We start from the raw sequence: 24,449 nt of genomic DNA on the forward strand, positions 1-24,449 counted from the left end.
TGTACTGCATTTGCGGCAGACATTTACAGCAAACTCCCAAGTTGTTTGAAGTGAATTGCTTACAATTAATCCTCTGGAGGCCACCTCCAGTTTCCAACTGGAAATTTTCCTGCACTCAGCTTTACATGCATCCTCCCCACTGAAAACTCACATGGTAAGAAGTAACTTTTAGCATGCATTAGTCATCACCCCCACCGTGATCCGTTTACTGACTTCTGCGTTTCATTGCATTTCAAGGCAAACAAAAGATATTTTCACCGATTTTAAACATTTTACAAGAGCAGAGAGCCGATGACAATCAAGCGAGATTGTCGAATGGCGGCAGATCTGCAAAGCTATCCTCGCCCACCCCGGGCAAGGATTGATTCATTTCAGGCCAGGAGGAGGCTAGGTAAGGATTTAGCAGCTGAGCAGGCACCAGCTGCAAGGTCATGACATTCAGCTACTCTTTCTTCTCACCTTGTAATACCATCAGTAAACTAATTCATGAAACCCGAGATTACTCCTCTTCCTGGAAGTGATGTAAACTTTGCTCCTCAGAAACATTTCTAACCTTTCTTCAGTGGTAGCTGATGTACATGGGGAAAATTGTATCGGTGAAGCCATATGTTGGGAATGGAAGGGGGAGGGGGTGTGGCAGCGATAAGGTCTCTGACAGGATTTCTCATGCAGCAGCTAGATATCGGAATCAAGAGGAATCTCCTACACCAGTGTGACACGAATGTGCCTGCAGCCAGGAAAAAGGTTGTCCTTTGTGTCTGTGTCAGGCTGCTGCAGTATCTTCTCAGGCTCAGAAAGGGGCAGCTTTGTCTGCACCCTCAGCAGCATGCGCATCATTGGAGAGGTGTTGGCGTTAACAGAGCCTCTAACTTGGTCTCCTTTAGTTACTCCTCTTCGTCCAGGAAGATATTGTAGGAAAGCCCAGTTTGTGCCCTGTCTAAAAGAGCGTTGGGGAGATGCAGCTCCACAGCAGCTGGTAGAAAGGCAGGTGGCAATGTCTTTACCGCCACCAGGAACAAAGAAATGCAACATCACTGGAAAAGTAAGGAGTCTGCAGAGCTTGTGTGTGGCTGTTTAAACGGATTTCCGGCTTTCACTTGGGGCCCAACAACTTTAGTTGCTGTACACAAGCGGGTGAATGTAAATGAGACAATAATCAAGGAAAATGGGAGTCACTATGTCTTTACCACATATTTTAAACATGGGCCAGAGATTGGGTCGACACTTAAGTTGGTAAAATTTGAGTATGATGACATTATGCCCATTCCCTGCATTTAAAATAAGGCAGCACTCAAAGGACCATCTAGGTTCCTCCACCTCCTCCAGGTACCATGCCCTAAGAGGGTGTTGGCAACCATGGACTTCCATTGGATTGGTCCACTATTATGCTTAGTGGTTTGCTGTTACCTTCTGCAGTATGGCTGACCAGGAAACTCTCCCGCTCTTGCCACCTGCCATTGGGTGTACTGGAAGGATTTACAGGCTGTTAATAAATCTGTTTGGCCACGTTAAGCACACACCTTCCAGGGCTATCAAGTCCTGAAGTGGGACCGGAACGTGGAGCTTCTTGGCCCAGAGGTAGGGACGCTACCACTGCACCACAAGGTCTCCATTGAGGTTACGGAGTCTTAATCTATTGCCAGGTGCATTGTTTTTAATTAACAGAAAGAAGAAATACAATGCTTGATTTGTCCTAATGAACATAAGTTTCTACACGATTGATGATACTGCTGCGAACCACAACAACACCCACATTTTCATAATGGTTGATTTTGGTCATGCAAAAGGTATCTTTTGAATACAAATGCTGGTTCTTCAATCACAGAGGGTGCACATCCACAATGAAAGGTCATAAAGCAAATAATATTTTATACAATGTACAAGCTTTTCTTAGATATATCGGTGGCCTTAAAAAAAAGGGGCAAAGATGAAAGTGGACTATATACAATAAATTGGTCCACATCACAACAAGAAGCCATAAAACAAGCCTTTACCTATCTCCAAACTGAGCATGATTCACAAAGTATTTCAAACTCTCTAATGAAGCAGGAGTGTTTCATAAATGTTTTAAAGGAAATATTCCTGCTTCATCAGAAGGTTTGAAATACTTTGTGAAATAAAAAGAAATAAATGCAGGAGTGCACAAACACTTTCACTATGTCTTTTACAATCTGCTGATATCACTTTGCAAAACCATATGCTATTTAACGCCTTACTGGCATCTGCATCAATACTTCTGCAATTCTGGAACATGTGCGGTCCTAAAGAATCATTCGCCTCTTTTACAGGTGAATTACCTTCACTCGCTGCTGAATCTAGCCCTTGAGAAAAACAATGGTGAAATGTGGGAGGCTCGAGGAGAAAGGAGCACAAATCAGGTCACCCATAGACGTCTAAACTTGTCCAGAATAGGAAGACCCTTCACCTGCCCCTCGTAAGGGTTTTTTTTTAAGGGTATACTAGAAAATCTGGAGCTTATGCAATAATGGTGGGTTGGAGGGGTGGAGGGAGGTGCACAATAGACTTATGGCAGAGAGGTTGGATACTCAACTCTTCATAGCCTATTGGAGGAGTGTATTATGCATTATGCTATGAAAAACGTCTACTGCAGCATTTGGTCTGGTACTGTGCAACTGCACAGTGCCATTATGTTGTACAACGTTATGTGATAGAGCTCAAAATGGTTGGCCCAGAGGGTGTCCCTTTGGTCACTCACACTGGTGGAAAACCAGCTACCTTCTGACAATCTGCATTAAGATGTTGTCATTTGGAGCTCTCCAGTCTTCCAGAAACATGTTTGTGGGAGCTCTCTGCCAGCTCGCATTCAGTTTGCTTTTGGCAGAGGTAGCCCCTGCTACACAGCACCACCTTGAGGACGTGTGAAAAGTACCCCCCCCCCCCCCCCCCCCCACCCCCCAAAAAAGCTCAGTAATCGGTGCTTTGTAGACCTGTGAACAGAAGAAATGATATTTTAAGAACATGAAGTCATGGTAAGATACCACACACGGCTACAAATATTTTCTTGGTTTATAGTGGCTCCATTATTCCAGAGTGACTGGAACAATTGTAAAAAGTACAGAAAAATACAAATGAAAACTTACTTTACCTGGGATAATGAGGCTGGCCTTGAAGTACAAAGGTTTCCCCACACTTGTGTCTCCACTTTTTTTAAAAAAAAATGAAAAACTCCCTTGATGCAGTAATTTTCCTTTGCTCCACCCTCTCAATGCCAGTCTAATTATATTGATAGATTTGAAGCCTTCTGGTTGTTTAATCAAGTGTGCAACTTCCAGAGTTTCGGCAACGTTCGCTTTCCATGTGCCCTTCTTTATCACTTGGATTCCGTGAACATATTCATGTAGAGTGTGGCCTGGGTTCTGCCAATTTCCACAAAGGAAATATTTCCTCCGTGTATGCAGAGTGATGTGCGCATTGCAAATACTGCACTAATACAATATGTTGCAACGCTCATTGTACAAGCTGTGCCACATAACAGTGGATTTTTTTTTTTGAGTATTAATGCACGATACTTCCAAATGGATCATGATGCTATTTGCACTTTTTAAGCCAGAAATTGCATCAGATGACTTTTTAAAAACGACTGGGACCATGCTGGCTTTAATCTGTCAGCATTATTAAACCTAATGTGAGTGGAATGTGCAGTGCTCGTGTCGTACACCTTGGAACACGCAGAGTAATTTAACTGACCCCTTCCCCCCTCCCCTGGCCCAAAACTAATTGATCAATTCATAGTTTTAGTTTACTAGGATATAAGATTTATCACTATTATACTTGGATTGGAATTTGGGGAATAGCATAGAATCCCAAGTAACCTTAACATCTAGGTTGCCATTTACTGAATGAATGCATTGGCATAGAAATGATTAGCAGTCTGAATATAAGCCTGGAATTTAAACAAGATAAAGTTTTAAAGAAACATATTACCCTTTTGAAATGATGCAAATTAGATTGGTATACTGACACAATTCTGTGCACTAGATTACAGTGTGGCAGGATGGAAACTGGTAACTGAAATTCCTCAAACTGTGACTATAGCATCACAGCAGGCAGCCTGGAGGTGGTGCTAATACATGGTATCTCTCTAAAAGGGTGGTGTGCAAATCTAAGAAAAAGTGTCCTGTACCGTGCATCTCTTGGTCCAGTATCATAGCTGAAGAACAGTGTCTGCCAGAGGCCTAAAGGAAGGAGTGGGGTAGGTGTTGCAAGTATATTCACACAAGAAGGCACACTTTAAATTCTCAACTAAACACAAAATTCAGCACTGGGTGCACATCATTTTGTGGGGAGTAAACCAATTTCATTTTCATATTTTGTAAGCATGTCCTAATAGGCAGCTTCACTCATACAAACAATTATCCAAAGACAGCCTCTAACCGGACTATGGTCACCCTCTATATAAATTCTCCTTTTTATTTCTAGATCCAAGTATACGTTTGGTTCATTGCAGTTCACTTGCCCATGACATTTTTACCAGGAGCGCATAAAGCACTAAAGCTGCCTGCTTCTGACGCAGCCATTCCTGAGCTTGAACGCTGCTCCAAGCTGGTAGGAAACCAAAGTAGTTTGGGATGGGGCCAAGCATTTGCAAGGACAGAAGGATTTATAAAAGATGTGTTGTTTGAAAGGATTGTGGAGGGGGTTGGGGCGGAGGCGGGGAGACAGTGCCTGGGGAGAAGGAACCATTTACAATGTCAGCTTGATTGGAGGTTGGGAAGGATAGTTGTGTGGGCAGTAGTTTAGCGGGAATGAGGGTCAAGAGAATAGGAGGTGGGTCTCAAGGATGAGATGAGCTATGAAAGGGCATGATGAGAAACAGGAAAGAAACTTGAGAAACATACAGTTTCAGGAAAGTGAAGGGTAGGGGGTAGCAGCATAGGCAGCTGAACAGATGGCCTCTGTCTTAGAGACAAAGATGTCCAATTTGCAATTGCTGTAGTGGTGAAAGGTGGAGGGACAGGGGAGAGGGGTTTAGGTAGATTGTTGTAAAGCTATGCATTATCGTTGCTCCCAAGGGTGATTCTAGGGTCATGTTCATAGGAGTGTGGGGCCCAGGAGTATTTGCCAGCGCCTGCTGGTCTTGTGGAAATGAATTCTCAACAACATGAACATAAGAAATAAGAGTAGTAGACCATTTGCCTCTTGAGCCTGTTTGGCCATTCAATATGATCCTGGCTGATCTTTTGCCTCAACACCACTGTCCTGCCCACTTCCCATATCCCTTGATTCCCTGAGGATCAAAAATTCATTCCTTGAGAGATAAAAATCTCTCAGCCCTGAATATATTTAACGATCAAGCATCCATAACCCTCTAGGGTCCAGGATTCCAAACATTCACAGCTTTATGAGTGAAGAAATCTTTTTCTCATTTCAGTCTCCTTATCTTGAGGCTGTACCCCTGTATTTGAGATTTCCCAGCCAGTGGAAACAACGTCTCAGTATCTACCCTATCAAGCCCCTTCATAGTCTTGCATGATTCAGTTAGATCACCTAACATTCTCCTAAAGTCCAGAGAATATAGGCCCAATTTACTCAGCCTCTTATCATGGGGCAACCCTCTCATCCGAGGAACCAATCTAGTGAAACTTCGCTGTACCGTCTCCAAAGCAAATATATCCTCCAGGGGTGGCACAGTGGTTTTGTCACTGGACTAGTAATCCAGACACATTAGGGTAATGCTCTGGAGACCCAGGTTCGAATCCCACCACAGCAGATAGTGGAATTTGAATTCAATAAAAGTCTAATGATGACCAAGAAACCATTATCGAATGTCATTAAAAACCCATCTGGTTCACTAATGTCCCTTAGGGAAGGAAATCTGCTGTCCTTATCTGATCTGGCCTACATGTGACTCCAGACCCATAGCAATGTGGTTGACTCTTAAATGCCCTCTGAAATGGCCTAGCAAGCCACTCAGTTTCTCAAGGACAATTAGGGATGGGCAATAAATGCTGGCCTAGCCAGCAATGCACACGAGTGAATAAAAATAAAATCCTTCCCTAGATATGGTGACCAAAACTGCACACAGTGCTCTAGGTGTGGCCTCACTAAAACCTTATACAACTGTAGCAAGATTTCCTTATTTTTGTACTCAAATTCCCTTGCAATAAAAACCAAAATGCCACTTGCCTTCTTAACTGCTTGCCAACTTTGTGTTGCTTTCACAAGTACGCCCATGACTCTCTGAACATCAACATTTAAAAGTTTCACACTATTTAAAAATTATTCAGCTTTTCTATTCTTACTACCAAAGTGAATAATCTCAAACTTTCTCACATTATACACCATCTGCCACCATGTTGCCCACTCAATTCTCTGCAGTTTACATTCCCACCTAGTTTTGTAATGCCAGCAAACTTGGATACATTACTCTGGTCTCTACGTCTAAGCCATCAATAAAGACTGCCAATAGCTGAAGCACAAAACCGATCCTAGCAGTACTCTTCTAGTTACAGCCTAACAACTTGAAAATGCTCTGTTTACCCCTACTCTCTGCTTCCTGTCGCTAACTAATCATCCATTCATGCTAATATATTACCCTTACTCCATGAGTCCTTATCTTGCATATTAATTTTTTAAAAATTATTTCATGGTATGTGGGCATCATTGGCAAAGCTAGCAGTTATTGCCCATCCCTAATTGCCCTTGAGAAGGTAGTCATGAGCCACCTTCTTGAACTGCTGCAGTCTTTTGCGTGGCACCTTACTGAATGCCTTTTGGAAATTGAAGTATACTACATCTACTGGTTCCCTTTTATCTACCCTACTAGTTACATCCTCAGAAAACACTAATAAATTTGTCAAACAAATTATGTAATTTCCCTTACATAAAATCACAGTGACTCCATTGGATCACAATATAATGTTATAAATATATTAAGACTTTCTGAATAATAGATTCCAGAACTTTTCCAATGGCTGTCAGGCCAACGGCTGTAGTTTCCTATTTTCTCTGTCCTTCTTTTCTTAAATAACAAGGTTACATTTCCTAACTTCTAATCTGCTGGGACAGTTCTAGAATCTAGGGAATTTTGGAAGATAACAGCCACTGTATCCACTATATCTCTGCAGCTATATCTTTTGGAACCTTAGGGCGTAGGCCATTAGGTCCTGAGGATTTGTCAGCTTTTAGTTCCTTAAGTTTCTCTAATGCTTTTTCTCTGCCAATATTAATTATCTTAAATTCCTCGCTCATATTAGCCCCTTGGTTAATGTTTATTTCTGGTCTGTAATTTATATCTTCTACTGTGAAGACAGACCCAAGATATTTGATCATCACCTCTGCCATTTCCTCATTCCCCATGACAATTTCTCCTGTCACTGCCTCAATGTTTACTCTTTTAGATACCTGTAAAAGCTTTCATAATCTGCTTTTATATTCGTGGCTACTTTACTCTCATATTCCCACACATGGTAGCAATGAATGTTGTAGTCAAAATGTATTGCTCCATTGACCAGTAAGATATAGAAAAAGATCACCCCCAACTCACTGAATTAACACTACTAAGCAGTGACAAGAAGCAGAGGTGTGTATTGTCCCTCACAAGAGAGAGGAGAAAAAATAAATGTCACATCAGGCACTTTCTTCTGCCTGTTTGTGGCCTGTTTCAGTGAGATATTGATGGGAGGTCAATAATCAGATCACCACTCAACATCTTGTTCAGGGCTGGCGCCATGCAAGGGCATCCAAGAAAGGAAAGCAAAATCAGATTAAAAAGAGCAAGTTTCACCCTCACAGCAAGGCAATTGAATTCTTGTAATAAGATCAGCAAGGACACTTTTTAGGGGTTTGGTTTATTACAGAGCTGCAAGACAAGATTGTGTACTTCCAATTCCCTACAGAGTGATTAACTGATCTCAGTAGGACTGTCTTGGGAGATGCTGAGCTTAGGCAAGGTGTGTCCCAAAGAAGGAAATAAAAAAGAGGAAAATGATGTCAAAATGTGCAGTACAGTTAATCAGTAAATCAATTAAGCAATAGCAATGTCACAGGTTTGAGAATGAAAAAATGGTTTGAAAAATAAACAAAATTACACATTCTTGAAAAAAACACAATGTACAAATATAAATTGGTTACAATAAGGTGAAGTAATACAATGTGGACTCCAACAGTGAATTATTCATCACAGGTATGTCTTCAAGAGGTGTTGAATGTAGACCAGGTACTTTCCTTAAGAATAGTGGTAAGTAGCAAGAACTACTTTTAACTGTAGTCTGCAGTGTGAAGGGGCCATGAAATGGGAAGAGGAGAAAGAAAGCACAAAGGATCCTTTTTTCCAGGTGGACAGTCTCTGCATTCCCTCTTTTTGTAGCTAAAACTTTTATTGGCAAAAGTCACAGAGTGATCTATATCTGAGCAACTTCAATTGCAGGGAAGATTGGAGCACCTCTAAATTCCAAATGGACGGGCCCCAATCTCACCAAAGTCTCTTTCCATCATACCTCTCTCCTCAGCAAGTCAGCAAACTTTATTACTCTTTGGTGCTGTCCATTTCAGACCCTGGTTCTGTGGTCTCTTGGAAAAGGTTTTGTAGCAATCAGCCAAAGGATACTCTTAAAAAAACTCATCTTCACCAACAAGCTAAGTGACAGAGAACATCTGAAGCTGGAGAGAATTTATGCCCATGAAAGATGCCCTTGATCTGGGAATTGAATTACATAGGTGGCACCTCAATATCAAAACTGCCTTGCGATTGAGGCACTGAGCCATGCATACAAAGAAGGCCCTCTGTTTGATTTTGTCTGTGCTGAGTTAGTTTATCTTGCTAAGGTAGTGGCAAAAGCATTACAATTGATCTCAACAGTCCAGCTTATGAAGAGGAAAAATTGGACAGGGTTACCATTTCTGATTAGTATCCAGTGACCCATGCTGGAAATGCATGCATATGGACACTGGATAAGAATAGACACATGGCTGCGATACCCCCTGTAATTGAATAATTAGCTATCACTGCATGTGAATTACACAGGAAGGTACTGGGTGATGGTGTCCAATGGGTGTGGAATCATACCCCAGCAACTAGTTCATATCTTCAGGAGTGAGAATGCAAGAAAATCAGCAGAATAAGGGGAAAAAAACTTTAAGGTACACCCTGAAATTCTTACTCCAGTTATGAAAAGGATGCATGTCAAAGGAAGAAAGAGTTTCTACATCCTTAGTCTGAGAAAATACTTGAAGAACTGAATGATTCCCCACGGCTGAAGCCATCAGAGGATTGAGGAACTGCGACTTGAGGCCCATTACCAAAGTACACTGGAAGCACAATAGGAATTGGCCCAGGTCTCAACCCTTTTTGGACTCTGCACAAACTAAACCACTGTTCAAAGTCATAGTGGCAGATGCAAAAACATGTTCATAAATCTTGTCCAGGCTGACTGGAAAAGGCTGAACCTGCACAAAACAATAATTTGTAAAGCTATATGCTTTAGGTTAGCAGCTCCCAATCCAGCCCATAGAATGTTTCCCTCAGTTAATTCTCATATATTTCCTTCTTTTCTGCCCCAGGTGATATACCTTTTCTTGGTTGGAATTTTGATCAACCCATCTGATCCAAAATATCACTTAAATTGTGCTACTTTATGTGGCTTTGGTTTCAAAGCCAAAAATCTACGCTTAAATATATTCCTAGTCAAATCTAAGCTAAGCCCAATGTACCTGAATATAAGTGACATCTCAATAGATTTATACCAACTTTAGGTCAATGAAACTGCATCACATTATGTTATTTACATAAATCTCTGAGTGCCTCTTGATTACAACAATTAAGACTATAAACACTTCTTAGTCTAGCTGCCTACACTAATATTAATTTTGACCTTTCAGGTAATCCTTTAATCCCTTGCGTAGCCTCTTCATCTCATTTTTACTGAAGTTTATATTTAGCTGTTGATGAGGCAGCTGAATTAAAAAACAAACATTTCTTCATGGAACATATTTAAAATTCATTAGAAGTTTGCTACTGAACTCCAACTGTTACAGTTCACTTTGTATTAATGTTACCCATCATACTGGCTTGTCAAGTTAATATTCATTGAAGAGTTAAAAGCTGAGTTCCTAGCAGCCATGAAAATGCTATAATCATATGGTCAATGATTCAATTTCATAATACTAAAAAAAAGAGTTTTTATAGACATTGTGAAAAAGGTGTTATGGCTTCAGTAAAATGGTGGAATATTTTGGGTAAAAAGAAATTTAAGAATTTACACTATAACATAACAAGTATAAACATTTAATCAAACTGACATGTCAACAGTTGATTTCCCCTAAAACCCACACTTCAAAATTGTTTGAGCTTACTGAACAATTAGATGCACAAAACAAGTTCATTATCTCTCATTCTCTCTTTCCGCAGACTTATAGATTTTTGCTATTAAAATGAAATACCCATTGAACTTAAATGCAATTTGAATTTAATATCACATCTGTTTCAATGTTAATGTTTTTACAACAGAAGATTTCCATTTTGATAAATTAAAGCACTTTGGGAAGCACTGTATCATTTACATTTTAATTGCAACTGGAATGCTTAACAGAATCTGTAAATTCCTCTAAAAATCAAATATAAGTTGTGTGCGCCCAAAAACAATCAAAATAGTATAGAAAATTAAACGTGACTAATGATCAAAGTCATAATAAATCAAGTTATTTTGGTCTGCCATAATATTCTAGTGACATATTTCACTATTAGTGAATATGAGTTGTTTCTGTAAAAAAAAGGTTAAAACACATTTAATCAATTCCCACAAGATCAGTACCACCTATATGTAAAAATACTAAACCACTGATCACTGGGTTGAATAAAGCTTGCTCTTATATTCCACTGATGCCACTAGTTTTCAAGAGATGGGTTCTCTGGCAGCTCACTGGATTTACTGAAGTCAGCGGTCAGGAACATTCCTAGCTGCCAAACAAATTGAGCATCCAGTAGAAGTGCTCATCAAATTCAAAATGTGCACCCTTGTTGCAACATCACACAATTTTAAAAAAGAGAAATCCTTAATTGTTACCACTCTAGTTCAGTTTATGTAGCTAATTTACTTTATGTTGTGTTGAACTAGGTAATCTAAAGCGACTGAAAAGCTTGCAACAAATCTGTTGTTACTCCTGCTCCTAATTCGTATGCTCATATGTTAATCTTGCTGCCAATGGTTTCACAAAAAGAATACTGTCTTTTTTTTGGTTTTGAGGATTTATCGAGTGCTCTGATGCCATGATGTCAGTCCTTTGCTCTACATGCTCTTTAGAGCTCAGCACGCACAAAATTCCTGTTCGTAGCTGGTCTCTGGAGGTTGAGAGCTCTGTTTAACTGTAAATGTGGGAGAGTGATGTACTTTGCAAAAGCAGTTCAACACAACTGCTAGCATCAATGTGGGGGGCAATACAACAAAGGTAAATATGCTTAACTTTAGAACAAAAAGCACTCATTTATAGAATAACAGGGCAGTTAGCTGATTTGAAACAATGCATCACTTGCGCAAAGATAACTTTTGGAGGAACTGCTTTAATTCACTTTTTCTGGTAAGGTGTTTACTATTTCTGTAAGATGCAAATTGAAACACTTATAAAGATACAGTGGAATGACTTTTACTGTTGAAATGCAGTAATGATACCACATACTCTAGCAAGTCACAAATCATCTTTGAGCTCATTACAGTCAACCTGCATTATAATCCTACATACAGAATTTATTGCCATGCTGTCATTAGGAACCATCTTTTCTTTGGTGACCAGTTTGTGAAATACTTGCGCTTCTACTAACCTTCAGCACAATTTCATTGACTGTATTGGTGTCTGCTTCAAAGTAGAGATGTTTGTGGTCATGATTGCTTAGATAGGTGAGCTTGAATACTGCATGGCCTGCAAAGCAAACAAAGGACAGGAGTCAAACAGATGAACAGAGTTTTACTACGGATGCAGCTTGACAAAGAAACAGATGGCGATATTAATGTCCCATCAGCAGAACAGAAGGAAATTGCATGATGGCGACAGCCTCCGCATGTCATTTCAACATCATTCAGGCAAAACTCACCACAAAGGCAACAGAACCCTTTTTAATATAATTTGATTCCCCATCCTATCACAATGGACAAAGTGCAAAATCAATCATTTGGTTAGTTAGGTCCTCTGTCAATTCTTTTCTGCTCTTTGAGATGGGTTGAGGTGGGGGAGGGGGGAACATTGGTGGTGAGAGAAGAAAAGAAACCAGACTGTGCTTGGTATGGCCATTGCAGAAGAAAAAAAGTATTTAATATTTGTGGTAGATTTATGCAGGCATTTAATGCTTCAGACTAATGTAATATGTTAATAATCTGCTAAATGACCTTTCTTAATGCTATTGCTGAAGGAGGTTATGTTAACATGCATTACAAAAAAAAAGCTTTTTAATTTTGTCTTTTCACGTAAAGTCAATTTTTCAAATATATGTTTAATTCAACACCCATTCTAATCAAATAGCTTATGATGATATAGTTTAGTGCAGTGAAAACGTTAAACCAATGTATATGATTTTAAAATTACTCCTACAGAAAAATTACCGGAACGTTAAAAACGCAGTATCATAAGGACAACATTGCGGCATTACTGTTCTTTCATTCGTCAAGGCCATTGTAACCCCATTATGGGGTTTACACTTTGAGCACTGTAACACCAGCATTGCAATATCAGACATAAAATTACTGTAGAAAAAACTACAAAATAGAAGGCAGAAAACTCACATGTACTGTAACCCTTGTCATATATATCCTCTTACACCACAACACAATTGTGGCACAGCGTGTTGGATACTACCTGACCTGCTGAGCATTTCCAGCATTTTCTGTTTTTATTTCAGATTTACAGCAGCCACAGCGTTTTGCTTCTGTGCTAGAACTGGGGGCTTTTTTGTCTTCATGAGTCAAGTAGTTGCATAGAAAACCTCAGGGGCTTTATTATTATGATTTAGGATTTATTCATCACTTTGGAAATAGTGCTAAGAACAGCCCATCAGCTGCACAAAACCCAAGCAAAATAAACCATTGAATAAGAAATGTAAGTGCATAAAGGGCAGATGGAGTTGCTTAGGATAGATTAGCAGGCCTCAGGTTGCATGTGACCCCCAGGGAGTAGTTTAGAAGCACCTACTTTACAAGTTTGCATTTTAGACTGCTTTGGCACCATAGACTGCAGCATAGTGGTACAGGTACATTGCTGTATCAGGCCACTGATAGATATAACACCAATTAGCATAGCACAATTAACATTTTCAATTGCCTACGTGGCAGGTTCCTGAGCTTGTCTGTCAGGGGAACTACTAAGCAGAGAGAGAGAGAGAGAGAGAGAATGAAACCAATCCAGATTGCAGTCACATATCTCCAAACATGGACATTGGGGGAAGGAAAAGACAGGCAGGCAAGGGGGAAAAATTATACTGAAATAAATTTATCCCAAACGTACACTGGACTTGTAACTAGGATAATTAGTAAAATTTTAGGGATTTTCCTCCAACTGCATCACTGCCTGCAACAATAACAGACCTGCAACACTGAAAGTTGAGGTATAAAAACCACAAAACCTGAATGCTCTCCACATCATTAGTGTCAACTTGTTTACAAGTGTAGAAAAATCAATAACTAGAACATGTGCGAGTTTAATAAGGAAATGTTTTCATTTAGTCAAATACTTTTAGGTCCAGTTTCTCTCTACACAAATCTGATTGGTTTCTACAAGCACTTGACGTGGGAAACGTCCACAATACCTGGCCAGGTAGAACAGATTTGGATTTGATTGCATTATTATCACAATATGCACTGTTCTTCATTACACATGATAAGTGAACATGTATCTCCTGAAAACTCAAAATAGCAAACTAAATTGCTTTCTTGAACACTCCAACTTAGTTTTAAGTATGTTGATTTAATAAAATGATATAAAATTGGTGAATGCAGCACAATATTTATTGACTGCTAATTCTTAGCTACAATTGGGCAGCTTGTGCATGGATAGTAACAGTGAGATTAATAGTTAAAAACAAAAAACTACTGCGGATGCTGGAAATCCAAAACAAAAACAGAATTACCTGGAAAAACTCAGCAGGTCTGGCAGCATCGGTGGAGAAGAAAAGAGTTGACGTTTCGAGGACTCGAAACGTCAACTCTTTTCTTCTCCGCCGATGCTGCCAGACCTGCTGAGTTTTTCCAGGTAATTCTGTTTTTGTTTTGTGAGATTAATAGTGTTCATCATTATAATGGGGTAAATCAGTCAGCAATTTCTGGCTTTTGCGCACACACAGTTAAACGTGGAAACCCAAAGTAGCTGTCAGAGATTCGTGCTCCTCCACAGGGTGTGGTGTTACAGTCCTGCCAATAGCCTCAACAGTGAAAAGAATACCATGGCAGGAACTTGGGAAACTTGGTCCACTAGTTCGTTCCTCACATAAGGTGATTGGAAAAGTTAGAGCTGGCACATTCAGGAGCAAATGAATCAGTAACGGTGTGATAAGTGATAATTACTGTCAAGCAACTTCTCTGGCACTGAGAATTAATTTTAAAGCGGGGGTGGGAGTCTCAATCTCTCAGAAGTTAGTGTTGGAGATGTGTAAAAAAACTAAGAATTTTTCTCTCACTCAATCCCATCTGCCTTTTCCAATATTTATTCCACTTTTAGATTTACAGCTAATTTGTACTTCCTAGTTTAGACTCTGCATACATCACATGACGATCAGTCGGATTGGCTGAAAAGGCTCACTTGCCCTGCTTACAGGCATCACAGATTCTCCATAGAAGGCGCAGTGCTGGATCAGATGCCAGATTAGAGCAAGCCCATAAAAACTTTGAGATAAAAACAAAAAACTGCGGATGCTGGAAATCCAAAACAAAAACAGAAATACCTGGAAAAACTCAGCAGGTCTGTCGAAGGGTCATGAGGACTCGAAACGTCAACTTTGTTCTTCTCCGCCGATGCTGCCAGACCTGCTGAGTTTTTCCAGGTATTTCTGTTTTTGTTTCCCATAAAAACCTTGTCGGCAGCTGTCAGCGAGCGGAGATCCAGTCCTTCGCTGAGAACAAAGTCCTGGCCTCATAGGGCATCTGCTCACTTCCGAGGAGATCTATGGCTTGCTTTTTTAGATGCATATGCAGAAGTAAATATACCATTAAAAGTAGTAAAGCCAAACACTGAAAGGATAATTTCATATTATGAACACAGCATTAAAACATTCTCTTTAAGATCGTGCTGTAACAAACACATTTGTTTAAGGTTTTGCAATGGAATATAAAAGCTACATTTTTGTTGTACGAATGCATGTTCAACAGTGAGCATTAAATATCTCTAGATGCAAATTTTTACATAAAATAACTATTAAAGGTTACATTTTCAAGTCTCAAATTACTCAGTTACCTTAAAGCTTTTGTTAATTTCCTCATGACAATGTACCAACACAACAATGCAAACCTGAATATATAAGGAAGTTTTTAAACAGTTCAATTTTGCACAATCTTTTAAAATCTTAAAATAACCCACCATGCCTGAACAGAAGAAATTGTGTCTTCCAATAAAGGGTAGCTGTTGTGAAAGGTAAACACTTTTCAAACACTATTGACATATTAGGATCAAATTTCAGTTTACAATTCCGGAATTAAAATTGGTCACAATATAGTGATAACAATAATAAATGTCACAGAGAAAAATTCTGCCTCTAGATTTGGCTAAAGTCTACTCCTTCAAAAAACAAAATCAAGACATCTAGTGGCAGTAAAAGATTACTGCACTAACCTTGGATCTTTGCCCCAGGTGAAAAATGCCAAAGCTATCAAACTATAGTGAAATAAATAAGACAGAAAATAAAGTGGAGTAACCCTGACTTAAAGAGCGCTTTAAAATTACCGAAAATGGTCATCTCTCATTGGAAAAGTGTTGGCAAACTTTTTGGCAGAAAAGAAAGAGACATTAAATCATTTTCATTACGTGCCACCTCAAGATAATGTAACAACATGTTTGATATGATTTACATTGTCTGGTTCTGAAATGAACAAAGGCTTTTATAATATTTGCTCTGGAAGATGATTAAACAATTCAATTTACATAATAAACCTCATTCTGAATTCTATATTCATTGCATGGGGGTAATTTTACACAAGAAAAATATGATCTCGAGGGGGATTTTAAGTAGTTTTATTGCGCTACTCTTTCTGTTCAAAAATCTTAGGTTAATGACTTGATTTGATTTCAGAAGTATGTGGTTTGAGTTTCTGGTTATATTGCAGGAAAAAAGAGTGAACAAAAATTAGTTTGCAGAAAAAGATGAATACATCATTATTCCAGCAACTGCCCTGGCACCACTTGACTTTTATTCTTCAGTAAAATACACAACAATCCATTTCTGGGAGAGGAATACTTTAGGCCAAAGTATCCCTCCAGCACTCCCCTCCAATCCCAGGTTTTGTTATTACAAATAATTCTCGATATGTATGCAGTGAAGTCATATTAAAAATAGCGCTTTTTTTTAAAGCCGTTACCTCAAGGAATAAATCTTTTGCAAAGGTCAGGATTTCTACCGTACAAATTTCTTGTAAGGCTAGTCATTTGAGATCATGTTACATTGTAGCAACCAATCAGGTGAAATGGTCAGTGAATTTGTCCCCTTCAGGAGTATACAATGCAATCTGCTAACCAGGATATTCATCATTTTACAAACGATGTACTGAAAATTTTTGTCTAATAACTCCAACACCCAAGGAATATCTTAGTCTTGAATCTGGTCATAAAATAGCACAGAACTCTTCTAATAACATGAAACCCACATGTTCTTCCACATCCAAATAAGGCATGTTAAAATAACAAAAAGCCATTAGCTGAGCCAAGTGAACCTTAGGCATCACATTGGAGCTTATGATGAGGTGATTGCTAATAGCATGTAATGGAGTGTAGACCAACCATAACCACTTTATGTAAAGGCTTAAAGAGAGGCACAAGCTTATAGAAATCTACTTTTGTGACTCCAAAAGGTATGTGACCCCAAAAAAGTACAAGACCATAAAGCACAGTACACAGGTCCCCATCCAATCCCAACTATACAGAGAAATATACAACTAGAGGTAAAAACAATTCACTTGTGGCAGGCCTGCCTTAAATGTTCACTGCAAAATTGGTGCAACAAACCATGGAATTAACCTTTAATATTAATATTGGGGTTTGCTGAGGAATAGCACTAAAACAATCCTTTGCCATTGCTTATAGTCCCCATTGCAAAAGCTGTTCCCTAGCCACCAACTCCACCTCACTCCCTAGCAACTGAGAACACTAAGAATGCCTATTTTCACCTCCTTAACAATGCCCAACTTTGCACCTGTCTCAGTTCATCTGCTGCTGAAACCCTCAGTCATGCCTTTGTTACCTCAAGACTTGACTTTTCCAACACACTCCTGGCTGGTCTCCCAAATTCTACTGTCCATGAACTTGAGAACATTCCAAAACTCTGCTGTCCATGTCTTAACTTGCAGAAAATCTTATTCCTCTATCACTTGTTCTCGCTGACCTACAATGCTTTTGGTCAAGCAATGTTTTGATTTTAAAATTCTCATCCTTATTCCTAAATCCTTCCAAGGCCTTACCACTCCCCATCTTTGTAATCTTCCCAAACCCCACAACGCTCCAAGGTATTTGTACATCTCTAATTCTGGTATATTCAATTTTAATTGCTCCACCATTGATGGCTGCGCCTTCAGTTGCCTAGGCCGTAACTCTGGAATACCCTCCCTATACCGCCCTACCTCATGTTCCTCTTAAGAGATTCCTGAAAACCTACCTCTTTGGTTAAGCTTTTGGTCATCTGACCTAATATATCTCCTTATGAGGCTTGGTGTCATACTTTGTTTTAAAATTGTTCTGCTTTATTACATTAAAGGTGCTATATAAGTAAAGTTGTTGTTGAAGCCCAGTAGCTATTGCCCACCACGAATTGCATTCATGTTTAGATTGTGGATTTCTCTGCCCTTTGGGACAATTTGCCCCATAGAGCATCAGCAATTCTGTCTCAGGAATCACTGAAGCGGACAAGTTATTTCTACACTTGCAAATTAAATGTGGAAAGATTTGGCCTTTTTGAAATCAGTTTAGTACAGTGGTAAATCAGGTGAAAGATACTTGGCTTGTTACGATTGGTTTAGGGACTAGTAACTTTTAGTTCAAAGTTGACAAAGTTTGAAATCCCAGTTACCCACTAGGAGAACAAAGCCACAAGATTCCACTGTTTTAAACAAAAGAAAACTTTACTATACAAGGTCAGAAAAGCAAAACAATTCACAATATCTATCTTATACTCTAACACTCAGAATTAACATGAGGTAAATATGAATTAGCAGGCAAACTGTGGTTGAACAGACTGCATTATACATTAAATGACAGATGCGACCAAGACAGCTCCCAGGTTTCTCAGCAACACACCCATACGTGGGCGACCACTGTTAAAACTCTGTCTCCCTCACGAGGGGTTTCAACTCCTCACTTTTGAAGATCTAGCCCCTGAATCCCCTCAAAAGCCGCTCTGACTTGGACTACCTCAACGACTGCTCACCTCCTGATTGTTCAATTTCTTGAGACTGCGTTCCACAGAATTCACAAAGCTGTACTTCCATCTCTAACTACCGTCACAATTCCAACTCTTTCACAAATTGCTAGCTTCACTAAGCTGGCAGTGCCCCTGGGTTTCTCCAAACTACAGACTCCTAGCTGCATTGAGCTATAAGTGGCTCCCAAGGCTTCTCTGAGCCCTAACTGTCTGGCACAGAACCAGTGACCTTCTGCTGCCTTCTCAGCTCCCCAGGACTTCTCCTGAGCCCTGATTGCACTGAACAGCTCCCAGGGCTTCTTTGAATGCTGCAAACAACTCAAGGTCCAAACTGCAACTAGCCCCCTCTCCCAGCAAGTGCACAGATAAATTGAAACCAGAGAACCTTTTTAAGCTCCATCCATCTATGTGACAACATAACCTTTCAGGGTTCACTGAATGCTTTTAAAACTAATTTAGCTTTAATGCTTAAAACAAAACATCTCTCTGGACTGCACTTCTTTGTAAGCTGTGTAAACATTATGCCTCCAGTTCTCCAGCTAAGTAAGCCCACCTGCTGTTTTATGGCTCCATCTCTTCAATTCTGACTCTATTAAACATGGGTAACCTTCTGAATTGCCATTTTCTTTTGGGTGTTCTGGCAATCTCTAACACCCAGCATTTTAGTTACCTTACTTTCACAACAACAATCTTCCCAGAACTAAACATAGCGCTAAAATATTAACATGCTCCATGAACTAGATATTCATCACAGGCTTTACACTGTCAGATCTTGAATTCCCTGACAAGTAATACAGGGACAATCTAGTCTAAACAATTGTTCTCCAGAGTCACCATTAAGTTTCCGGGTTGCTGTTAGTAGGTAGGCCAACTGAAGCTTCAAATTATGAACAGGATATGTAGATTCAGGGAGTAGTTAAATTGCCTATGGTAAACCTCAAATACTCAAAATTTATGTCCTTAACAGTGGGGACAAGGAGGGTACACATGGTTAATGTAAAACAGTTGTTCGCAGGAGCTCTGATCACAGAAACTTCACAGCATTGGCAACCTGCAAGACTGTTCCACTGAGTACTTTCCTTAAAACCACATTCGTCTCTTATTAGGCAAACCTCAAAGGATTAGAAGGATAGTTTTCTTAAACAAGTTGATTTTATGTGAGCGTGCTAATAGCTGTGCAACAAAATACTCTGTGCTCCTTGGATGAGAAAATCTGCACAGTAAGCTAACTTCACCAATTTCGTGCTCCTAATCAGAATGAGATAAAGCTGTAATACTGGAGCACCAATTCCAATCCATATCCATTTAAGCATGGCGCCATGTTGGGAATTTGGGTAACAACAAAGAGAAAGATGTCTCCATGTCTGAAGTCTTAGCACTGACTATGTTAAATGATCTTCTAGAGCTGCTGGAAAGTTTATTTTTGAGATGAGAGAAATCACAAGTTGGAGTCATGATCTAGTCCAACATATTAAAAGGCACGTGTGAATGATTTTCTGCTACAGGAGTGGGGCTTTTCTGTAGTTTATACAAATTTCAAAACCTAGAATTAGCATGAAGGAAACATTTTCGAGAGAAAATAAAGAATGAACTTAAACTAAAATAAATATGAAAGGCAAAGCCACAGGCCAAAAATGTATATGGTGTTGAAGGAAAATGTCATTATTTAAATCAGTTGGTGTGAAGATGAAGTAAATGTATCGCAAACAAACAGCAAACAATAATCATGCTGTAGCAGGGGTGGTGGGATGGAATGAGGTGATCTTTTAGCAAATGGGAACAAGTCAATTATTTGCTGGGCAAAAAATCTCCATCATCGCCCATCCCTACCATTTTCCATTGGTCTGACTCAGTTTATTTATGGTATGTGGTGGACTATGACTTAAGCTCAACTTTTACACTAACAGAAACGTTCTGCAGGTAATATTTTTAAATGTAGAAATATTTCTACAAAAATGAGAAACTAAATACTAGTGACATATTAATTAGAGCTTCCTACTGTTTTCATTGTAAAAAGGGCAATTAAACATAATTATGATTTACTAACCATTAAGATAAATTCCCAAATCGGAAATTGTCAAATAATTTAAAAAGTATTTTAAGCGTTTGACAAAAAGCCCCCAGTGGTACTAATGTCCAATGTATTTTAAAAGTCTCATTGAAAAAAAAAATCTTAATTAGAGGCTCATTAGTATGTAAATGCATGCATGTTTTGTTACAACTGAGTAGGGATGGCTCTACAGAAAACCCTATTTAAAAAGTTATTACAACAAATGCAAAGCTTACTATTGGTTGGTTTACAGATTTTTTCCAGACAAGAGAAATAATGCTACTTTCTCAATTCAGATGTTGGCTATGCAACATCTGGTTTAATGAGGCACTTATGTTTGCTCTGACTTTTTGTTATACTGGTAGCAAATTAAAAAATAGTCACACACATGCATAATTTTCTCTCAATCTTTTATATATACAAATTAACTGCTTGAACAGCTGCTCTTCAATATATTGTCTTCAAATGGGAGGCTAAATAGAAAGTGTTTTCTGGCTATGTAATAATGTGGAGCGCTCAGGCCACTTGAATCCACTCCCAGCATATACGCATACACTAGAATGAGTTATTAGATTGTGGCCAAGAGTGGAATCTTTGATCAGTTCTCCCCTTCCCTCCCAAGCCTACAGGGCCAAACAGCAGCAACTCCAAAGATGCTGCCTGACTTGTTAAGTGTTTCCATCATTTCATGTTTTGAAATAAAGACAAAGTGGTGGAAATACTCAGCAGGTCTGGCAGCATCTGTGGAAAGAGAAACGAGTTAGCATTTCAAGTTGAATATGGCTCTTCCGAACATTCTGAAGAGGAGTCATCCAACATGAAACTCTGTTTCTCTCTGCACAGATGCTGCCAGACCTGCTGAGTGCTTCCAGCATTTTCTGTTGTTATTTCAGATTTCCAGCACCTGCAGTATTTTGCTTTTGTGTTATTGAGAAATTTTGGTTGCTCCTGGTGAAGAACTGAGGGAAAAGCTCATTATAAGGAAGTTAAAAACAGAGAATGGTTGATAAATGAGAGCTGGAAAAGTACTGACCATGGGAGGATTAGACAGAATGAAGAATGAATGGTATTTAGGATGCACGCATTCAGAAAATGGATTAAAAGAATATTCTCTGGGCTAGGAAAACAGGCAGAAACAGATCATCAAGTTTGTTAAAGTACTGAAACATCTGAACGAAAGAAACAAAACAGACTTATTCAAGCATAAAATATTTTAAAATACTGGGATAACAGAGTGTAGTAACAGGATATTAAAAAGTAGGTTTCACCAAAACTGCAAATCCAAGATATTCCTCTTTTTCAAAAATAGTAATATAAGTGAGATGGTTTACATTTTGTTTTGACATTGGGAAGCATTGATAACAAATTGGGGCAGGGGGAGAGGGGTGTTATGTATTGCTACTTTCAAACATCAGAATTCCCTTCAGAACTGCAAACCTCTATGGTAACTTTTGATAGTTCTTCCAAAAAAAGTGACTGGTCTCTACAATTGTGTTTTGCTCGGCCAGTTATATTTCAATACATTGAGGAGTTAAGTAGAACAGAACAACAATGCCGTTTCTGATGGCTCAAATTCCAGTATCTCGTTGATAGTGACACACTTAACCTGTCAAACACCTTTGATGTGACAAGGTATGAGCTACAATAGTGTTGAATTAAAAAAAAGTTCATGGAATTAATATTAAAAGTAGAAAAGATGGCTTAATCATAACATTCTGCTACTTCAATAATATGTCAAATCAGCCATCACTTGTAGCATGACACTGAGGTTTAAATGTGCAAATTAATTGGAATAGTCTCATCTAACTAGACTAATTCACACCAAGATTATGGGATCCATATCAAGAACAGAAAAGACTGCTTCACTCTGTGCCAAGCTGACAAAAACCTCTTTATTAATACATTGGTTAAATGGCAGGGACTGCAGTGACTAGCTGTGCAAGAGCTAAACTCTTTGCTGCAGTCTCCCACATCCTTATCCTTATCTTACAGATTTCCCCCTCTACCAACTGAGCCCTTTTGGAATGCATTGCAATGCACCTTGTAAATCACAGTACACCCCACTGCCACCACCACCATCACCTCACCAGTCTTGTTTTAGGAACAGATGATAAATAAATCAAAGTGCACTAAGCAGTGCTTCCACATGGCAATCGCCTCCTTCTTTCCTTCTGCAGCTCATCAATCAAACTATTGTCTACTTGAAAGCCAAGGCTTGTAAATGTCATCTCCACTCAAGCCCAAGGAGAAAAAAATCAAAATGTTGCAAGGAGTTTTAATTGGATAGTGTAATTAAACTAAAAAAACCCCGACAGACCAGCTTTGACAGGATAGCTAAGACCCTTTTTAATAGGCTATGAAATAGTATTTGTTACAATGAGACAATATGCATCATGATTATTTATTCTGTGCTTCCAACCTGGGTATTACTGTCGCTTGCTGTAATCTTACTTAGATTTTGAATAAGTTGAATGAATTTTAACATGATCAAACTCTTTATTCGTACACTTAAAAGGGAAACAAACATGCATCTACACACTGGAACACAAAATAAGCTTGATCCAGATGCACTATCTGTAGTGAGCCTAAGAAATTAGGCTGAATTCAGATTTTTTTTTAAAAGCTAGCATTTCTCTAAGGAATGGAATTTATATGATTAAATCTTTTCAATTCTGACTTTTCTTTACGGAACCCAATTTTAATAACCTCACGAATGGCTTTTGAGGAGAGAGGGAGACTAGAAAATAAAGAGAAGGGAAAATGAGTACAAAAGATAATTTCTTCAGAATTGATTTTTTGTTATTTAGATCTCCTCCTCTTACACGCTCACAAGTTGAGAACAGGGAGGTGGCCTATTCAGAGGGATCTACAGCCATCTGGAGGTGCACAATAACCGTTACAGTTGCTACTTCTCCCACCACAGCCCCACCCACCCCCACTCTACATAAGTATATTACAGAAAACAAAATGAATTACTTATTCTTAGTACCTTTTAATGAATAGTTAAACACACCCATGAAAAGCAGTAATCACAGTATCCACAATATTTTAAGCATCTATTTTCGGTATATTTTCTAATTGGCCAGGATTTGCAATTAAACATATCAAGAGCGGAACTCCACGACCAGTCAATCAGAATAGTGAAATGAACTGAAGCCTCGAACCAGGATCAGAAGAAAGAATCTTACAAATCAGTCCCAGCACAGACCTGGACTGGCACAGATGCAACAAGGAGTTAAAATAATGTCGATGCTAACTACTACTGCCAAATTACATTATATAGGTTTTGGCAATAATGGGGCATGACAGTACTCCACAATTTAAAGTCCAAAGTTTTTAAAAAAAATTATTCAACACAGCCTTGTCCCCATTACAGAAATGATTACTATTTTCAAATTATAACACAAAGTAAAAATATACACTTATCCGTAAATGGTTTCAACAGTAGTGTTGCATCACTGGAAAAAATACACTGAACAGTTTGAGGTAGTGGGCAAGATGTTTTTACTTACATATCACTAGTTGCAGCTGTTCTTCTCCGGCACTCAATCCAACATGGATTAAGTAGCACCAAGTAGGGAAAATGCATTAACAGAGAAATTTGCATGTGGCTTTTACATCTTGCCAAAAACAACAAATTGGCACCAGGGCTCAAGTATAGATTATCTTGTCTGACAACTGTGAAAGCATCCCAAGTAGTCCAAATGTATTAAAAACTGGACCTATACCAAGCTGGCACTTGCTGCTCTGTATTGAATCTATACCAGCACTTTAGGAATGTTCATATAGGATATTTCTTAAAACAAACTGTTTTCTCAGTAGTTTTACCAAAGCTGTTGA

At 39.0% G+C, this 24,449-nt stretch overlaps 1 protein-coding gene across 6 annotated transcripts in view; it reads right to left on the reverse strand.

The window, feature by feature from the left end:
- The window catches only part of mapkap1 (MAPK associated protein 1), a 240,995-nt gene that overhangs the window by 3,309 nt on the left and 213,237 nt on the right, over positions 1–24,449 (reverse strand). For all 6 annotated transcript variants that reach the window (XM_078549907.1, XM_078549906.1, XM_078549909.1 and 3 more), the window contains one exon: positions 11,777–11,874. In XM_078549907.1, coding sequence (XP_078406033.1) covers positions 11,777–11,874 — 98 coding nt within the window. The remainder of the gene's footprint in view (positions 1–11,776; positions 11,875–24,449) is intronic.

This window comes from Cetorhinus maximus, chromosome 10, assembly GCF_964194155.1.
Source record: "Cetorhinus maximus chromosome 10, sCetMax3.hap1.1, whole genome shotgun sequence".
Lineage (NCBI taxonomy): Eukaryota > Metazoa > Chordata > Chondrichthyes > Lamniformes > Cetorhinidae > Cetorhinus > Cetorhinus maximus.